The following is a 15,912-nucleotide window of genomic DNA, read 5'->3' on the forward strand; positions in this document are numbered from 1 at the left end:
GCCTGCTTCAAACGAATCTGTGTGCACTGGAGATGTGCAGTGCAGTGTGCAGAAGCTTGATAGTCGCAGGTCAACTTGGGCAGTAATGATCGTTGACCACTACTATAATAATATCTCAATGCTTTTTTCACACCGAGGGAGGAGCCAGCAACATGCAAATGCCGTCTCCTATGTACGTTTAAACCTTGTGACAAACTATTAGCTTAAAATTTTGTTGTTAAAAATAGTGAAATTAGAGATCTCCAACAATTTTGAATAGGCAATGAATAATTATCGAACGGATACGATGAAAATCTATGTACTACCGGAAATTACAAATGGAAGAAAATTTGTGTATAATATCTCTGTTAACTTATAACTAGAGGTATGAACGAGAGTTTGTTTTACTGAGTTGGCCAGGATGAATCAGAATTCCATGAACCGGTTGGGAACGGCCGGATCGGCCAAATGAATCCATGCGTGATGGGGTCGCTTCAACATTAGGAGGTATTGGGGTTTCAGGAGAGTGGCCGGATATGCAGAGGGCACCAGATTCATCTTGCTCCCAGAAAACTTGTACCATAACCCCAGTTGGATATTCTGCACATTCCGTTCCTGGAATCCACACAAACCTAGCTCCTACAGGTATCTGCAAAACCTTTATACGCAAAGTAACTTTAAGCTTGATTCCTGGTCAATATAAAAAGGAAAAAAGAAAACTGACTGTGTTTACCTTAACGGAGGCTCCATATGTTAAAGTGAGAGTAACCAACCGCCCCTCAGCTGTGGCAGCTTCTAGCTCTGCCTGCCTTGCGATATTCAAGAAGACTTCTTCAAGAGTTGTAAGTCCAAGTTGGATGTCTACTATGCCATATTCTCTTTCTCTATCTTGAAGCTCCGCAAAAAATTTCTGTATTTAGGTCACAAGCCTCGTAAGTCAGATATGCTTCTTATTTTGCAGTTATAGAGGAACCAGAAAAAGATACTAAGCAAATTACCGTCAAAAGCCCCTCTCTATCATGAGGAATAACAAAAGTCAGAAATGCTCTGTTCTCTTCTTTTGGTAAAACATCCAAATGCTGCAAAAACTTACCCCACGTTAGAAATTAGTCTTTCATATGTACACAAATAAGTTCAAATCATTCAAAACCAGCCTACGTGTTTAAAGAACTGCTTCACAGCGTCATGATGAGGATTTTGCCCATTCGTGCTTCCACGGAAGCTCACGTTGGCAATAAAACCAGTCCCAAACCTTGACTTGAGCCTGATTGAAGTTCCAATGCAACGGAGCCTACCCTTTGCCATTATTCCTATCCTGTCACCCAAAATGTCAGCTTCTTCCATTGAGTGAGTGGTTAGGACAATTGCACGCCCTTTCTTTGCATCCTCTATGACGTCCCATACATGCCTCCTTGTTATGGGATCCATACCAGTTGTCTGCAGATCATAAAGTAAATTAGAAAACCGGAGGAGAAGTACACATAGTAAAGGGCTTGGTCCGCATTTCCGTACCGGTTCATCCAAGATGAGTAACTTTGGATCACCAATGAGGGCTACGGCAAAACTCAGGCGACGTTTCATTCCTCCACTGTAACTCCCAGCTCTCATTTTGGCTGCCTCAGTGAGTCTCACCTCTGCCAATGACTTCTTAGCAACCTGCATTTGAGGAGCATCCGTCTTATACAGAACAAAAGAATCATCCTTGCCCAACTTCATGAGCACCGGTTTGAACTCTGCGTATTATAATCCTTCATTTCCGGAACAAAAAAGAAGGATTGCAACACGCAGAGTTTAAACATAGTGCAAGGAAGAAAGCATGTGAAATACCCTATGCAAGTTAGTGTAGCACATACCGATTTTACTGAAGCTGAGGGGAGGCCTTTAATACTAGCGAAGAGGTGAAGGTGCTCTTGCCCGGTCAATGCATCCCAAAGAATATCGAACTATGAATGGAGACAATATACATACACGTTGAGTCAAATTTTTCAAATGAGTTGTTGCAACATGAGAGAGAGAGAGAGAGAGAGAGAGAGAGAGAGAGAGCACCTGCGGACAAAATCCTATGATTTTTCGAATATTTGCCATGCCAACAGAGCTCCGAGCAGAATTTCCATAAATCAATGCTGCGACAAGGCAGTTTGCAAATTTATCATTTCCCAATTGGCATCATAATCTCAAGACTTTTCCAATCAATGCACTCCAAAAATAAAAAAATTATAGTATTACCATCTCCTCCAGTCACCGGTGTGTTGCCAGTTAAACAATTAATTGCGGTGGTTTTCCCAGCTCCGTTAGGACCAAGTAGACAAAATAACTGATCCTTTGCAAAGTTGACCCACAAACCCTGAAAGTTATTCAAAATACTTCAGTTGCTTGCTACTATATTATTTCATTTTCCAAAACATGAAAGGCTGAAACATCTACCTTTCATCTCCACTATATCTTTGGTCTAAAAAGTATAACAATGAACCTAGAGAAAAACTTGACCATGAAGACATATATATAACTAGGTAAGGTTGGTTACCTTGAGAGCATGGTACGGTAAAGTCCTCCTGCACTTACAGCAACCAGTTGTGGTAGTCCCGGGATATGTCTTTACAAGGCCGCATATCTGAACTGCAATGTTTGGATCAACTGTGCCTTCCTTAGTTTGTTGTTTTACAATGTTCTCCTCTGCAAGCACATCTTCATCATCCGGCGTAAAATGCTCCTGCGGTGGAACTGAACCCATGCAACTACAAATGCCACCCTCTGTGGAAAGAGAGAAAAAAAAAAAAGCATTATGTCATAAGTACCATTCAACAAGGGAAACTCAACCACCAACTGAATTTCAGTCTTATATTTACCTTCCAACTTGTTTGCACCTTTCCCTGTCCAGTATCCTGGATTTAAAAAGTAAAACACTGATTTTCTCACACCAGATGCATTTGGGATGATATTGTCCAAGTAGATTGCCAATATAAACCAGAGGAAGAATGTAGCCACCAGCCACAAATAGATGTCGTTCTGACAAAATTCGAATGTAAATATAAATAATAAAATTCAAAAAGACCTTATAAAGTTTTGTTAATATTTTAAATTTGAGGATCAATTTGTTCACATACAATTGTCATACAGTCATGATCATCATTTGGCCCACACTTTGTCCTTGTACTCCAGCTAATCCCAATATCCTTTGGAGTGGATGTTGCTTCCGCGAGCATCTGTAAAGCTTTGGCAAGAAGATTAGGTGGGAATAATGACCAGACGATTCGAACAGTCCTTTTGGATTTGAAGTTTGTACTGTAGGGAAAATCGGTTACTGTAACAATCTGCAATGAAAAAGTGGAATCTGTTATTAGTACAATTGAACCAATAACCATAATCTGCAAATCTTGATTCTTGAACTGGGGAATCTTGCCTGGGTTATAAAGCCAACAATAAATATGAAGAAACCCACAGTTGAGGATGTAGATGACTTTCTTATGAAGGTTGACAGCATAAAGGCAAAACCAATCTGGCAACGAAAGCCAGTGGATGGATCAGACATAATTGCTAAGCAAAGGCTTAACATGAAATCAGCGAGCAAGAACAAACATAAAGTAAAAAATTAATTGCACCAAACCGACTTACCATATTGAGTTGGAAGAGAAAGAACACGAGGAATAAGATTGCAAAACTGTTGTTTAGGAAAAAATCGAACCGAAACATCATTCCGAATAGAACTGTGAAAAATGATGAGAGAAGGGTAATAATTCCTTCCCATGTGAGCCATGAGAACCAGTATGCAGTATCATAAAGGCCCATCATTGTCATTGCCTGTCTAAGCTTCAATTCTTTCTCTGTGATCAAAGAACTCATTTGAAACACAAAACCAAACATGGAAGCCGCAAAAAAGATGACAGGAACTACATCAGTCAACTCCGCGTAAGCCTCCCGTGCAGGGTGTGCAAATTCCTTGAGGGAAAGAACCCAGCTAAAATTTGGAACTGTAAAAAATCATTAGACAAGTTTTAAGGTCAAGGTGGCAAGCAACCATGCAAATAAAGCTTTCTTCAAAGAAGAGAGCATGAGAAACAAAACATAATACCTCCAATCAGAGACCTGGCAATTTCACGCTCTGCAGCAATCTGAAGCGGTATTTGGAATTTGAACGTTGGATCTTCGTATTGCCCTCGTGCTTTAACAGGAGTAGAATTAGTCTGTATGCCATAGCTAATTACAGTGGCATTTCTTTCCACAAAATGCAAAGCTCCTGAGCAATGCATAGGATTACTGTACAGCCATGTATCTACTTCATCTTTTGTTCTAAACGATTTGACCTGCACAATTAAAAGGCAAAACGAGACTTATCACATGACAGTTGGTCGAACGAAACAGAGTAAAAAGAAAAAGAAAGGAACAAGAAGAGCAAACAACTTTTCCCTGCATTTTCTCGACAACCAAACACAACGCAAAAGTCCATATCTTTGGTACCTTGGACGAGGGAATCGGCCTGTCCGGATTATTAGCCATGATAGCATGGACAATGGTCTGAATCCTAGAGCTTCCATTTCCGCTCCAGGCGAAATCAAAGCAGGGCTTTTGAATGGAGTATTTGTGTTCGCATGGAGGGATGGGCGGCGAAACAAGAGGTGGAGGATTGGTGAGGGTCTTGTAGTCGGTGGACTTGGCTTCTTGAGCCTTGAGGCCCCTCTGGATAAAGAAAATGAGGAAGACGAAGAAGAAGGAGGAGAAGAGCTGTATAAAGGTAGCCCTCTTGCTCCGCCATGAAAGCAAGAGGTTCTTCTTCAACAACGCCTTGTATTGTTGCAACAGCAGTGGAAAACCGCTCTGTAAACTCATGGTTTCTTTCAAGTAAGTGTGTTCGGTTTCATTCATTCATAATTTATACTTCCCAGTGATGACTCTGATGAACTGAAGATCGTACTGTTTTAGAAGGCGCGATTTTGCGCGTTAAGTTTTGGGAGGGGGTAAGTTTAAATTACCAAACTGGTTCTGGATTCGATTGAGTATTAAGGATTTGCCACCGCGTTTAAGCTTATTACAGGAAAACAACGGGATTTTTTCCGAATTATTGCGATAACTAATGCTGATTTTATTTTTTTTGGTCAATCAATTTGCATGCGCGTATGCAATTCCTTTGATTTAGGGGATGATTTCTGTAATGTAGGGATAAGTAATTCCCTGGCAGCAGCTTAAATATTAATTACATAGAATGAAATTAATACTTTGATTTTTTGGCTGTCTGATCTGATCTGTTTTGCGTGTGTTTATTTCTTTGATTCCTTAAATGTCTTGAAGATGTTAATTCCTTCCCTATCTCCCCAAAATTAACAAAAAAAGACTAGGTATAATTAATCACTCGCAAAACTAATCAAATGAGCAAGTGTGGCAACTGGCAAAAATTAATGAGCCGCGTCAAGCCTCTCTCTCTCACCAAAAAGTATACATTACATAATGGTACATCAAGAGCAGAGCAGATCAAGATCAGTCTGGCAGATTAATATAAATAATTAGTTCTTATTTGGATTCAAAACTGGTCTCATTCGTTATCATTACAGGTATCTCTAAAATTACTTGACTACTTGAGTTCATTTTTTCCTTTTTCAAAGGTTTAGAATATTGAATCTCTGGTGCTGACAGACAAGTCAAAGGAATTCCTGGTTGCGGACATCAATGGCCGATCGTTTACGCGCCCCGGCGAGCTTCTTGACTCAGTCCAATGCTTTGCTTAGAAAGAACTTAACCTTTCAGGTCCATCTCTCAAATTTTGTCATCTTAGTTTCAGTGTTCTTTTAATATAAATTTTGGACAAGCACTGATCACATTATGTGGATTATTTTGCAGAAACGAAATATGTGCTCGAATGTATCGCTGGTTTTAATACCTTGTTTGCTGTGTTTGATTTTGCTTGGTCTACAAATTGCGACAGACAAAATGAAAATGGAAGAATCCAAAGGGAACTTAATCAAGTGCGATAACAGCAGCAGCGGTTTCGATGAAAGGAGCCCTTGTCCCTATCCTAAGCCTCGAGAATGGCCTCCGGTATTGCATATACCCGTTGCTACTTCTCGTGCAGTTACAAGTGACTCTGTTATTCCTTTCACAGACTTGCCCGACGAGTCATGCAGGGCTAACGGCTCCTGTCCTCTCACTATACTGGTCACTGGAAATAATCAGTCTTTTGGACAAAGTATGCATGTTTTGATTAATTACATGTTTTGATTCATTTGTTGTTTAATTACTATTATTAACCTTAATCTCTGCATTAACTTGGATAGTTTTGGCTGGGAATTTGTTGTCCAATGATTTCCCTCTCAATTCCTCTGATGTCATGGATTTTCTGGCCAACAATGTCATGGTAAGTTGTAGTCATTTCTCCTTTTATGTTTTGTTTTCGTTCTCTTTCTTTTATACAAGATTAAACCTAAGAACTTGAGATGCAGAGTAAATGTTCTTAATCACTTGAGATAAATGTGCAGGGATCTCACTCCTTACCTAGAGCTCCCAACTTTTTAGACGGAGCTTTCTTCATACAAACCATCTATAAGGTGCAGCGCCAATGCTCCCCCAACTCTACATTCTCCATTCCGACTCTTCATGTATCATCCAGACTCGACCATGGACGGGGAGGGCCTCCTCATGCTGTGGTTAGGCTGGCCTCCGCCCCACCTCACATGCTCATAACAACCAAAAAACTCCCAATTTCTAAATCTCCACCTCGTTTTAGGCCCGCGCCCGACCCACCTGAACCCTACCAGCCAACTCCCAATCCACCTCCAGTCCCCTTCCAGCCCACTCTCAACCCACCCCCAGTTCGTCTCCAGCCCATTCCCAACCCGCCTCCGGCCCGCTATCCACCCCCACCCTCAGCTCTCAAAAGGCCCCCACCCCCTCCTCGGCCTCGCAACCCACCTCCACCACAAGCCCCCAATCGAGGCCTCACTCCCAAGGCCCAACCCAATAAAGAATATGAACAAGGTATTTTTTTGGTTTTTTAAACAACTTTTAATCTTTGTGCTTGTATGTTATAGATTTCCTTTATTTTATTTTATTTTTGTTAATGGGCAAGAAATTCGAACTTGAAATCTCTTCAAACATTAGAAAGAAAAGTTTCACAAAACTAACACTACAATGTTTGCGCACGAAAAGTATACTCATCACTTGTGCACATACATGCACTTCAATTTATGTTGCTCGCAACATAACCTTTTTGCTTGCCAAACTTTGTCTTGAATCCAGAGGTTAGATGTGTTGAAGCTTTGACTTTGTGGCGCAACAATTCTTCTGATATAAACAATGAGCTATATAAAGGATACCCAAAGGGGAACCCAGAGAGGAAAGTTAATGAAATACTTGCAGGTTATCCCCACTACTTGACTTTGATATGATGAATACATACAGTATCATCATGTACTAGCTATTGACGGTGCATTTTCTTGCAGCCTATGATTTCTTAAACTCAAATGAGAACAGTTTTAATGCAATCCTTTGGTACAATTCAAGCTTGAGGAGGAGTGTTGGTTCTGATCTGCAGCGGATTGGGCGCTCAGTGAATCTGGTAGACAAACATACACATAATTAACTTGTTAATTTACTTGGTGATATCTTAAAACAAGAAAAGTGAATGTTGCTAATTGATCAGGCAGGGATGAGTTTTAATACATTCATTTGTTTTATTTGCTGCCAGGCATCCAATGCCTACCTTCAGTTTTTGCAAGGCCCTGGTACCAAAATGCTGTTTGAGTTTGTCAAAGAAATGCCCAAGCCTGTAACCAACGTAGTAAGCATACCGGATCTTTCCTCTCTACTTGGTCCACTCTTCTTTACATGGATCCTTTTACTGCTGTTCCCGGTAAGTAAGATTGATTATGTTCATCCATATTCATTACATGGATTTTTGCTAATTAACTTAGCTTTCTTAATTTCCCAACTTTTTAATGGTGTATGCAGGTTGTTTTGAAGTCACTGGTTTACGAGAAACAACAAAAACTGAGAATCATGATGAAAATGCATGGCCTTGGTGATGGACCGTATTGGATGATCTCCTATGCCTATTTTCTTGCAGTTTCTTTGATCTACATGCTGCTGTTTATGGCAGTTGGCTCCATCATAGGTATATTTGTATCAATCTAACTACTTGCCAACTGTTTCAGACTGGTTTCACTCTGAGTTGCTTTAATGAATTCAAGTGTGTTTCCTTCCATCCTTGCAGGGTTAAAATTCTTCACAATCAATGACTACAGCATCCAGTTGGTTTTTTACTTCATCTATATGAACTTGCAAATAGCAGCGGCTTTTCTAGTAGCTTCAATGTTTTCAAACGTTAAGGCTTGTACAGGTTCGATTTCTTTTGGTTTGAAATTATTGATCAGGGATTTACATTTTAAGTTTTATCTCATGAGATGATTCAACTGACATGGTTGATTTTATGGTAACAGCTATAGGTTACATTCTGGTCTTTGGAACTGGGCTTTTGGCAGAAAATCTTTTTCGAAGCTTCATCGAAAATGCATCAGTCTCTAGTAAGTGGAAATTTTTATGAAAATGAAGCATTTGGAATTTAATTTTCTTTTTGTTTATACTTTTCAGAAACTCAACTCTGTATTGGTGTTCTTGTACGTAGGACGCGGGATCATTCTTTTACAGTTGTATCCTGGCTTCTCTCTGTATCGTGGATTATACGAGCTAGCACAATACCCCTTGCAAGAAAAAAGGGTTGGGATGGGATGGGGCGATTTGAATGATAACCAGAATGGGATGAGAGAGGTCTTCATTATCATGGTTATTGAGTGGTTTGTGGTGCTTTTTGTTGCATATTGCATTGACCAAGTTGTATCATCTGGAAGTGGAAAAAGTCCTTTATTTTTCTTGCAAAGGATTAGGAAGAAGAAACTTACATCTCTAAGGAGGCCTAGTTTGCAAAGGCAGGGATCTAAAGTTTCCATTCAGATGGAGAAATCTGATGTTAGTCACGAGGTAACTTTTCTTCTCTCGCTCTAGCTTATATACTCATTAGTTTTTATCACAGGTATAAATTAGTTCTGCTTCCACTTCTTCCTAATTTCCAGATCGAGATGGTTGAGAGGTTGGTATTGGAACAAAATACAAGTCATGCGATCGTTTGTGACAACCTCAAAAAGGTGTATCCGGGAAGAGATGGAAACCCTGAGAAATTTGCAGTGAAAGGGTTGTCTCTTGCTTTGCCTCCAGGGGAGTGCTTTGGTATGCTTGGCCCCAATGGTGCAGGGAAGACCTCTTTTATTAGTATGGTGAGCAGAGCACACTCTACTTCTTTAGAATATATAATTATCAAACATATATACTAATGGCTAGTTAATGCTTAACCAATTGCAACCTCTTTCCACAGATGACTGGTCTCACAAAACCAACCTCTGGCACAGCATATGTTCATGGTATGGACATTCGGACGCAAATGAACAATATATATACCAGCATGGGATTTTGTCCACAGCATGAGTAAGCTAAATCAATTTTAAGCAAAATTTCTTTTTCTTGGTTGTTTCTTTAAATATTTAAATGAATCTTATGAGTTTCTTGCTTACTGGATATTATTTAGCCTACTGTGGGAAACACTGACTGGAAGGGAGCATCTACTATTTTATGGCAGACTTAAGAACCTCAAAGGTCGTGGCTTAATGCAAGTAAGTAAATTGAAATTTTACTATTTTTGACATTGGGATTGTTATTGAAAACTTGTAAGCATTCAAGATGGGTTGATACGTTTAGCTAGCTGGGAGGATTAATTTGTGGGTGGTTTAATTTGGTTGCTGAAGGCAGTGGAAGAATCTTTGAAGAGTGTCAAGCTATTTGATGGTGGGATTGCTGACAAACAAGCAGGGAAATACAGTGGAGGCATGAAGAGAAGGCTCAGCGTCGCAATTTCGTTGATAGGGGACCCCAAAGTAGGTCTTGGTGCTCCATCTGTTGAAGCTACTTTGATTTTTTATTTTGGATATGTTATCTCAAGATCATGCAACTTATTGCACTCATTCTTTTGCAAATTCCTGTACTTGAAGGTTGTTTACATGGACGAGCCTAGTACTGGACTTGATCCATCTTCGAGAAACCATCTATGGAATGTTATAAAGACTGCAAAACAAGACCGGGCAATCATCCTAACCAGTTCTCTCTCTCCCCCTCTCTCTCACACAATCTATTTGTTACCTTATTAATTCTCTATATATGTTTAGCTCTTTCATTTCACTTACAAAGCCGATATATATCTTCAGCACATTCCATGGAAGAGGCAGAGGTCCTGTGTGATCGATTAGGAATTTTCGTAGATGGCAGGATGCAGTGTATAGGAAACCCGAAGGAGGTAACCAAATCCCAACTCTTCTATTCTCCCATCAATGAGATTCTTGGATTGGATGTTTGGATTAATTACTGTTAGAGAATTGAAAATATGTTGGTTTGAGAATTGAAAATATGTGATGATTCAGCTGAAGGGGAGACATGGAGGGTTGTATGTCTTTACGATGACAACAAGTTGGGAACATGAGGAAGAAGTGGAGAGGATAGTACAGAAGTTGTCACCCAACGCGAACAAGACATACCGACTGTCGGGTACACAGAAGTTTGAACTGCCCAAAAATGAGGTCAGAATTGCAGATGTATTCCAAGCAGTGGAGTTTGCAAAGAGTAGATTCCCAGTGTTTGCATGGGGTGTGGTTGACACTACTTTGGAGGATGTCTTCATTAAGGTTGCTGCAGCTGCAGCTGCAGCTGCAGCTGAATCTTCATCATATGATATATGAAACCCCAACGTAGTACTAGATTTTAACATGATTAACTGTTGAATATTGTTAGAAGATGCGTTTAATATGCCTGCCATTCATTCATTTGGTTATTCTGTTATACTTTTGTTCTGCTTAACAGTCTATATATATAATTCAAAAGAAATTAATATAAATTTTGAAATGCATGCACATGTTGCTTGCGAATGCCAACAATCTCGTGTTACACCTCGAAGCACAATCAGATTCTAGTCAGAATTGTCAAATTAAACCATTGGATTCTCCTCGTATTGACCTAAACCCTAAGCTAATTCAGTCCACTACTGCCAGAGTTTGATAGTGTTCGGGAGAGATGGCTGCTTCCATACATGGTATGCTGCTTCCATACATGGTATGGGCTAACTTCGTCGTCATTATCCAAGAACAGCTTTAGCAAATCCGCCGAGAAGCTACCGAAGATGGCGAGCCGTGGTCGTCTACGAGGCACTGCCAGCGTGTCCAACTTCCAATACACAATCTCCGGCACCGCATTCTCCTCGTACCCCTTCTCCTTAAACTTGCTCTGTATTGCTTTATAATCACTCTCCCAGCAGCTCTTCTTGTTATCATTCCCCGAATTAGCCACCTCAAAGCATGTGTTGGAGAACACAAACACCTTCTTCACCATCTGCTCTGCCTTTAAATTCCCCTTCACAGCCGCTTCCAGAATCAAATCAAACACCTTGTGCAAATCAATTTTGCTGCCGCCGCACTCCATCCTTCTCACAAACTCGCACTTGGACTTGAGATCATCCCCTCCTACCAAATGCAGCTCAGGGTTTGGACTGTAGCTGATCACCTTCCCTTTCCAGCATGGCTCTTCACTCAGTTGAGACAACAGCAGGCCCAAACCCACGGACACATTCATGTAGTTTTGGATCCCCGCCATGGAAGACGAAGACACGTCGCATACAGCCAAGCAGTTGTTCAGCTTGCCCTGTTTTTTTAAACCACATCACCATGGCCTTCCACTGAAGCTCAGCCACTTGCCCCACATCCACATCATCCGCATATCCTACGATGTCATTTGGAAGCAGAGCACCCGCCTCAATGTTGCACTTGCCACCTCCGTTGCCTCCTTTGACGTCCTCCAAATACTTCTTAACCGCACAGGGCTTTGTTCCTGAATCATCAAAATAATCCAAGGCATTGATCAAGGGCACCAGTACCTCCTTCCTGAGCCGGTCTCGGACTCTGTAGGCGTAACGGGCCTCCGAAACAACTCGATATTCTGGGGACGATTCTCGCGGGAAAATCTTTCTCGCAACGCTTTCACACAGCAATGTGGCACGCTCCATGGAGGAGTCGATGGAAGGGCAGAAATAGGACGTCGAGCTTATCTCGTGAAATGTCCTGCTTCTTCAGTTTTTCAGTATCAGACTTCAACTTCTCCGCGAAAAGATCCGATACGCGTTCGTGTAAAAATTGGTAATTTGGGTCGCCCTCGTACCGCTCAACAACCTTCTTCTTGGCGATGGCGATATCAATGACCTTCTCTCTCCTCCTCCTCCTACTACTACTAATACTACTATTATTATGATTGCCACCAGCAGCAGCCTTTTCCTTTTTCCTCCTCCTTCTGACGTCCTGGCCTTGTAGAAGGCGGGACAGAATCTCGACAAGGTCGTGCATAAGGGCGACAGACTGGGAAAACTCGCCGGCTATAGAGGCGACGTTGCAAGCTAGAGTCTTGGGGTGGTTCTGGTGGAGCCAAAATGCTGCGGCGTAGAAGGCTTCTTCATCGGATTTTCCAAGATCATTGGAGCAGTCTCGGAGGTTGCAGATGAGCTTGAGGGTGGTCAGGGGATTGTGGGACCAGGATAGAGGGAGGAGTTGCTTGAGATATTTATAGGAACTGGAGGCCGGGGGCTTGTCGCTGTCGTCTTCTGCTTCTACGTTTGGTACGAGTACGTGGAAGAAAAGATCAAGGCAGGGGTTGCCGTAGGAGGAGAGAATCGGGAAGTGGAGGGTGGGTGTCATATCATTATTGTTGAAATGGGCAACCATGAAAACAGAGTCTTCTTCTTTACTGGGAGTATACAGAGTTTGGGGTTTGGGGTCTGCAGGGGTGGGTTGTTTGGGCTCTGGAGGAGGAATGTTGTTATAGTAAGGAGCCAATTTTTCATTTGTGAGTTGTGAAATACGTTTGACGACAGGGGTTTTTGCTATTTTCACTGCAGGTTTCATCATACTCGTAACCATTTTCAAGTTCAATGAAGGGATAAATCTCTCTCTCTCTCTCTCTCTCTCAAGTTCAATGGCCAAAATAAACAAACAGACAATTGGGGCGAAGAGATGCTTTGTTTGGGCAACAAGCAAGGACTTTATTATTACTTACTGAGATCCAAACTTTAAGATCAAAGCCAAGAATAAAATTGTCCTTTGTTTAATCATCATATCAATAAGTTTCCTGAGCGAGTTCCCAAAAAGCAGTACAGACATCGAAACAAAATGTATATGGGTCTAATCTCATGTAATAGATGCTGCTATTACTTGGGCACCAAGGAGAGGACGTACGCCTCTTCTTTCTCCATTGTTAGGTTTTGCTTGGAGGGCTGAAGCCTAAACAGAAACTACACTAACGCAAATTACAGGGCCCTAAAGAAAAGAAAATAAATGAATAATAACTTAGCTACTACAAATTACTGGGCCCAAACAGAATACACATGTTTAACTTACCTACTTTCACCAGGGGAACCATAAACTGGTGGTTACTATTGTAGTCTGTATACAAAACAAATTACCGATTTTGCTGTACGCTACATTTTTGTACATTCTTTCTCATCTCCACGAGAAGAGAGATGCTAGCTAGCTTTAGATTACCTAGAAATAATTGTGCTTATGACAACAAGAGTGTATGATCTGATGTACGAAGTTGCTGTGAAAGTCAGTATCAGTAGTATTTGACACATCATAATCGCATCCAAAAACTAATCGTCACATATGTGTATTGCCGCTGCTCCACTTAGGGCAGAAGCAATAAAGTCTAGTTTCTAATCAACTCTAGCTGCCTGATACAGATTGCTTGAAGCCGATCATAATAAGCACATAATATCCTCTCTTCAAGGATTGAAGACTCATCGTAATAAAGCATATAATCATAGAAGTTGTTCAACACACTTGCCAAAAATGTTCCAGCATAAAGTACCACATATATTTGTATAGGCATGACCTAAACATCTACACATCCGTTACTCGGTTCTTGTTATGTCCTCAAAGGAAAGGTAATGCATCATACATTTTGAATTTGAGGCGCCAAATCCTAAATAGCTCAACTAAGGAAAGAAGGGAAAAGAAAGACCAAACTCCTTTCATAACACACAAATGCGTTGAAACCCCAACATCTGTGACTAATTCTTCAACGTTACATTTGAACCCCAAAAGAGGGATTGAAGGAATACATCATTTCTGAATCCTGTGAAGCAAAAGAACATTACATAGCATCGTATAACAAGATAACAGAGTTGTAGCATCAAATCTAAACCAAATGCCAAAAGGTGCAAAAGCATACCATCTCATTCAGAATTCAACAGAGAACCATTTTCTGCATTGGCTTCCAAGTTCCAGCCCCTGAAATGAGTAACAACTAATTAGTGGTCAAACTAGTAAAATGCATGCCAGAGAAAACACACCAGATAGGAAAAGGTAGATTACTTATCGGCTGCTTCCCTCCTCAATTCATCCAGATGACTTTCAAGCTTAACACATGCAGCATGGATTTCTATATTCTTCTGACACAGCTCCTTCCATTGGGCAGACAGAGCATTAAGCTCATATGCAGTGTTTTGCTGCCATCAATGAAGAAGTAAATTTATCAGATCAGAGTACAAATGAGCATCAAAACAGTACAAGGTCGGCGGCAAGAAAGTTAAATCACCTGGTGATATTTCCTTTCACGATTCACTGTTTCAATCTTTTGAAATTGTTCCTGAGCTAATTTCTGCATTCTGAAAAAGAAAAACCAAGTATTATCATATCCATTTTTTCATATAGTTACAGGTTACTGCTGCGCAATCCCCAAAGGGGCACAACTAGTGCGGGAATCAAGGAATTCAATCAGTTGTTTCACAATCATAAATGTTGCATTTTTTACATGAGATCTGAAAAACGAACCTTGAAAAAACCAATTGCAATCGATTGTTGTTCTGAATCCAGGCGTCAGGACCATATTTGTCAATCAGCTCCAAATTCTCTAACCTGCAAACCAGCCACTCAATTCATCACAAGCAAATATATGCGCATATATACATAATTCATAAATACAAATACATGGCATACATTATATACACATACGTATGTATGTAGAGATTACCTGACGACTTGGTGCTGCAAAGAGCACTGAGCTTTCTGAAGAGCAAGTCTCCAAGCAGTTTCATCATTCATTTTATTCAAAGGCGGCGTCTCTACTTTGTCTCTGGAAAAATCAATAACCGCCGGAGGCCTGGAAGCTCTCACGCGGTCGTACTCTCTAGCTAGCATAGGATGATCCTGAGGTATAAAATTTCATAATCAGAGAGATAGAAACCCTAATCTCCGCAGCCAAAAGAGAGAAAAACCTAGGAATTTGGGCACTGACCTGGAAATTGGGCTTGGGAAGTGGAGGCAAGTCTTTGAGGAAATCGGCGGGCTTTTTTGCGCTGCGTCGCAACTCCTCCTCCACCATGCGGTCGACCTCTCGTTTGACGTCGGGGTTGGCGTAGTCGTCGTCGATGTACGGCAAGGCGTCGATGGTTTCGGCGTTGGTTAAAGGTCCTGGCCATGCTGGACCTTGCGGTGGCGGAGCTTCTAGCATTAAGATGTCACTGTTGCTGTTGTTCGCCATTGTTGTACACTGAGAGTCACTGAGTGCGATTCAGAGACTGAACTCGTGCGAGAGTGAGTAAAATTGGGGATTTGATTTGATTTGACGGTGTAAAATTGGGGTAGTTTGTGAAATTGTGAGTTTATGCGCGCCGTTTGAGCCCGACCCCGACCCTTTCTTTTTTGTGGGCAAAGCGCCCCGTTTATTTGAAGAGTGAATTTCATTTTACTGACCAAAAATTAAAATATTTCATTTCATTTATTTTCCGGTTACAAAAGTTAATTGTGAATTAAGGTCTAAAAGAGAAAAAAAATTATAATCTTTTTATTTAATTCAAAATTTGCATTTACC

The 15,912-nt window shown here is 40.9% G+C and overlaps 4 protein-coding genes and 1 pseudogene across 4 annotated transcripts; 1 reads left to right on the forward strand and 4 right to left on the reverse strand.

Annotated features, from left to right (window-relative positions):
• Positions 1 to 311: 311 nt before the first annotated feature.
• LOC103338728 (ABC transporter A family member 2-like) lies at positions 312 to 3,182 on the reverse strand. Its single transcript, XM_089041916.1, has 10 exons — positions 3,084 to 3,182; positions 2,826 to 2,985; positions 2,504 to 2,730; positions 2,206 to 2,323; positions 2,026 to 2,102; positions 1,833 to 1,922; positions 1,138 to 1,635; positions 978 to 1,058; positions 713 to 889; positions 312 to 628 (listed from the first exon to the last, which is right to left on the reverse strand). The coding sequence occupies exons 1-10, from the start codon at positions 3,180 to 3,182 to the stop codon at positions 359 to 361; spliced, it is 1,797 nt and encodes a 598-aa protein (XP_088898042.1). The 3' UTR covers positions 312 to 358.
• Positions 3,115 to 5,433, reverse strand: LOC148915448 (ABC transporter A family member 2-like). Its single transcript, XM_089041742.1, has 4 exons — positions 4,435 to 5,433; positions 4,049 to 4,280; positions 3,592 to 3,947; positions 3,115 to 3,475 (listed from the first exon to the last, which is right to left on the reverse strand). Exons 1-4 carry the CDS (start codon positions 4,837 to 4,839, stop codon positions 3,317 to 3,319), a joined length of 1,152 nt encoding a protein of 383 aa, XP_088897868.1. The 5' UTR covers positions 4,840 to 5,433; the 3' UTR covers positions 3,115 to 3,316.
• Positions 5,434 to 5,537: 104 nt separating this feature from the next.
• Positions 5,538 to 10,905, forward strand: LOC103338817 (ABC transporter A family member 7-like). The gene is made up of 18 exons (XM_089041741.1): positions 5,538 to 5,715; positions 5,809 to 6,154; positions 6,243 to 6,322; positions 6,444 to 6,942; positions 7,204 to 7,323; positions 7,407 to 7,522; positions 7,652 to 7,816; positions 7,915 to 8,077; positions 8,177 to 8,302; positions 8,403 to 8,486; positions 8,588 to 8,940; positions 9,033 to 9,233; positions 9,332 to 9,441; positions 9,542 to 9,626; positions 9,759 to 9,887; positions 10,002 to 10,107; positions 10,215 to 10,303; positions 10,428 to 10,905. Exons 1-18 carry the CDS (start codon positions 5,638 to 5,640, stop codon positions 10,740 to 10,742), a joined length of 3,165 nt encoding a protein of 1,054 aa, XP_088897867.1. The 5' UTR covers positions 5,538 to 5,637; the 3' UTR covers positions 10,743 to 10,905.
• A 22-nt stretch (positions 10,906 to 10,927) lies between these two features.
• Positions 10,928 to 12,950, reverse strand: LOC103338815 (uncharacterized; annotated as a pseudogene).
• An 893-nt stretch (positions 12,951 to 13,843) lies between these two features.
• MOS4 (modifier of snc1,4) lies at positions 13,844 to 15,739 on the reverse strand. Its single transcript, XM_008241964.3, has 7 exons — positions 15,337 to 15,739; positions 15,073 to 15,248; positions 14,874 to 14,957; positions 14,638 to 14,707; positions 14,415 to 14,548; positions 14,272 to 14,330; positions 13,844 to 14,175 (listed from the first exon to the last, which is right to left on the reverse strand). The coding sequence occupies exons 1-6, from the start codon at positions 15,580 to 15,582 to the stop codon at positions 14,276 to 14,278; spliced, it is 765 nt and encodes a 254-aa protein (XP_008240186.1). The 5' UTR covers positions 15,583 to 15,739; the 3' UTR covers positions 13,844 to 14,175; positions 14,272 to 14,275.
• Between the last annotated feature and the right edge of the window lie 173 nt (positions 15,740 to 15,912).

This window comes from Prunus mume, linkage group LG7, assembly GCF_029339155.1.
Source record: "Prunus mume cultivar Tortuosa linkage group LG7, ASM2933915v1, whole genome shotgun sequence".
NCBI classification, from domain to species: domain Eukaryota; kingdom Viridiplantae; phylum Streptophyta; class Magnoliopsida; order Rosales; family Rosaceae; genus Prunus; species Prunus mume.

Excerpts from the sequence above, each read along its gene's own strand:
- LOC103338728 (XM_089041916.1), bottom strand. The coding sequence starts at position 3,182 with ATGCTCGCGGAAGCAACATCCACTCCAAAGGATATTGGGATTAGCTGG. Across the intron at positions 2,324-2,503 it reads TACCGTACCATGCTCTCAAG|GGTTTGTGGGTCAACTTTGC; the intron begins GTAACCAACCTT and ends AATAACTTTCAG. Across the intron at positions 2,103-2,205 it reads ACCGGTGACTGGAGGAGATG|CATTGATTTATGGAAATTCT; the intron begins GTAATACTATAA and ends GCCTTGTCGCAG.
- LOC148915448 (XM_089041742.1), bottom strand. The coding sequence starts at position 4,839 with ATGAATGAAACCGAACACACTTACTTGAAAGAAACCATGAGTTTACAG. Across the intron at positions 3,948-4,048 it reads TGCCAGGTCTCTGATTGGAG|TTCCAAATTTTAGCTGGGTT; the intron begins GTATTATGTTTT and ends GATTTTTTACAG. Across the intron at positions 3,476-3,591 it reads TTCTCTTCCAACTCAATATG|ATTGGTTTTGCCTTTATGCT; the intron begins GTAAGTCGGTTT and ends TTTCGTTGCCAG.
- LOC103338817 (XM_089041741.1), top strand. The coding sequence starts at position 5,638 with ATGGCCGATCGTTTACGCGCCCCGGCGAGCTTCTTGACTCAGTCCAAT. Across the intron at positions 7,523-7,651 it reads TTGGGCGCTCAGTGAATCTG|GCATCCAATGCCTACCTTCA; the intron begins GTAGACAAACAT and ends ATTTGCTGCCAG. Across the intron at positions 10,108-10,214 it reads CCGGGCAATCATCCTAACCA|CACATTCCATGGAAGAGGCA; the intron begins GTTCTCTCTCTC and ends ATATATCTTCAG.
- MOS4 (XM_008241964.3), bottom strand. The coding sequence starts at position 15,582 with ATGGCGAACAACAGCAACAGTGACATCTTAATGCTAGAAGCTCCGCCA. Across the intron at positions 14,708-14,873 it reads TTGCAATTGGTTTTTTCAAG|AATGCAGAAATTAGCTCAGG; the intron begins GTTCGTTTTTCA and ends TTTCTTTTTCAG. Across the intron at positions 14,549-14,637 it reads GTGAAAGGAAATATCACCAG|CAAAACACTGCATATGAGCT; the intron begins GTGATTTAACTT and ends CATTGATGGCAG.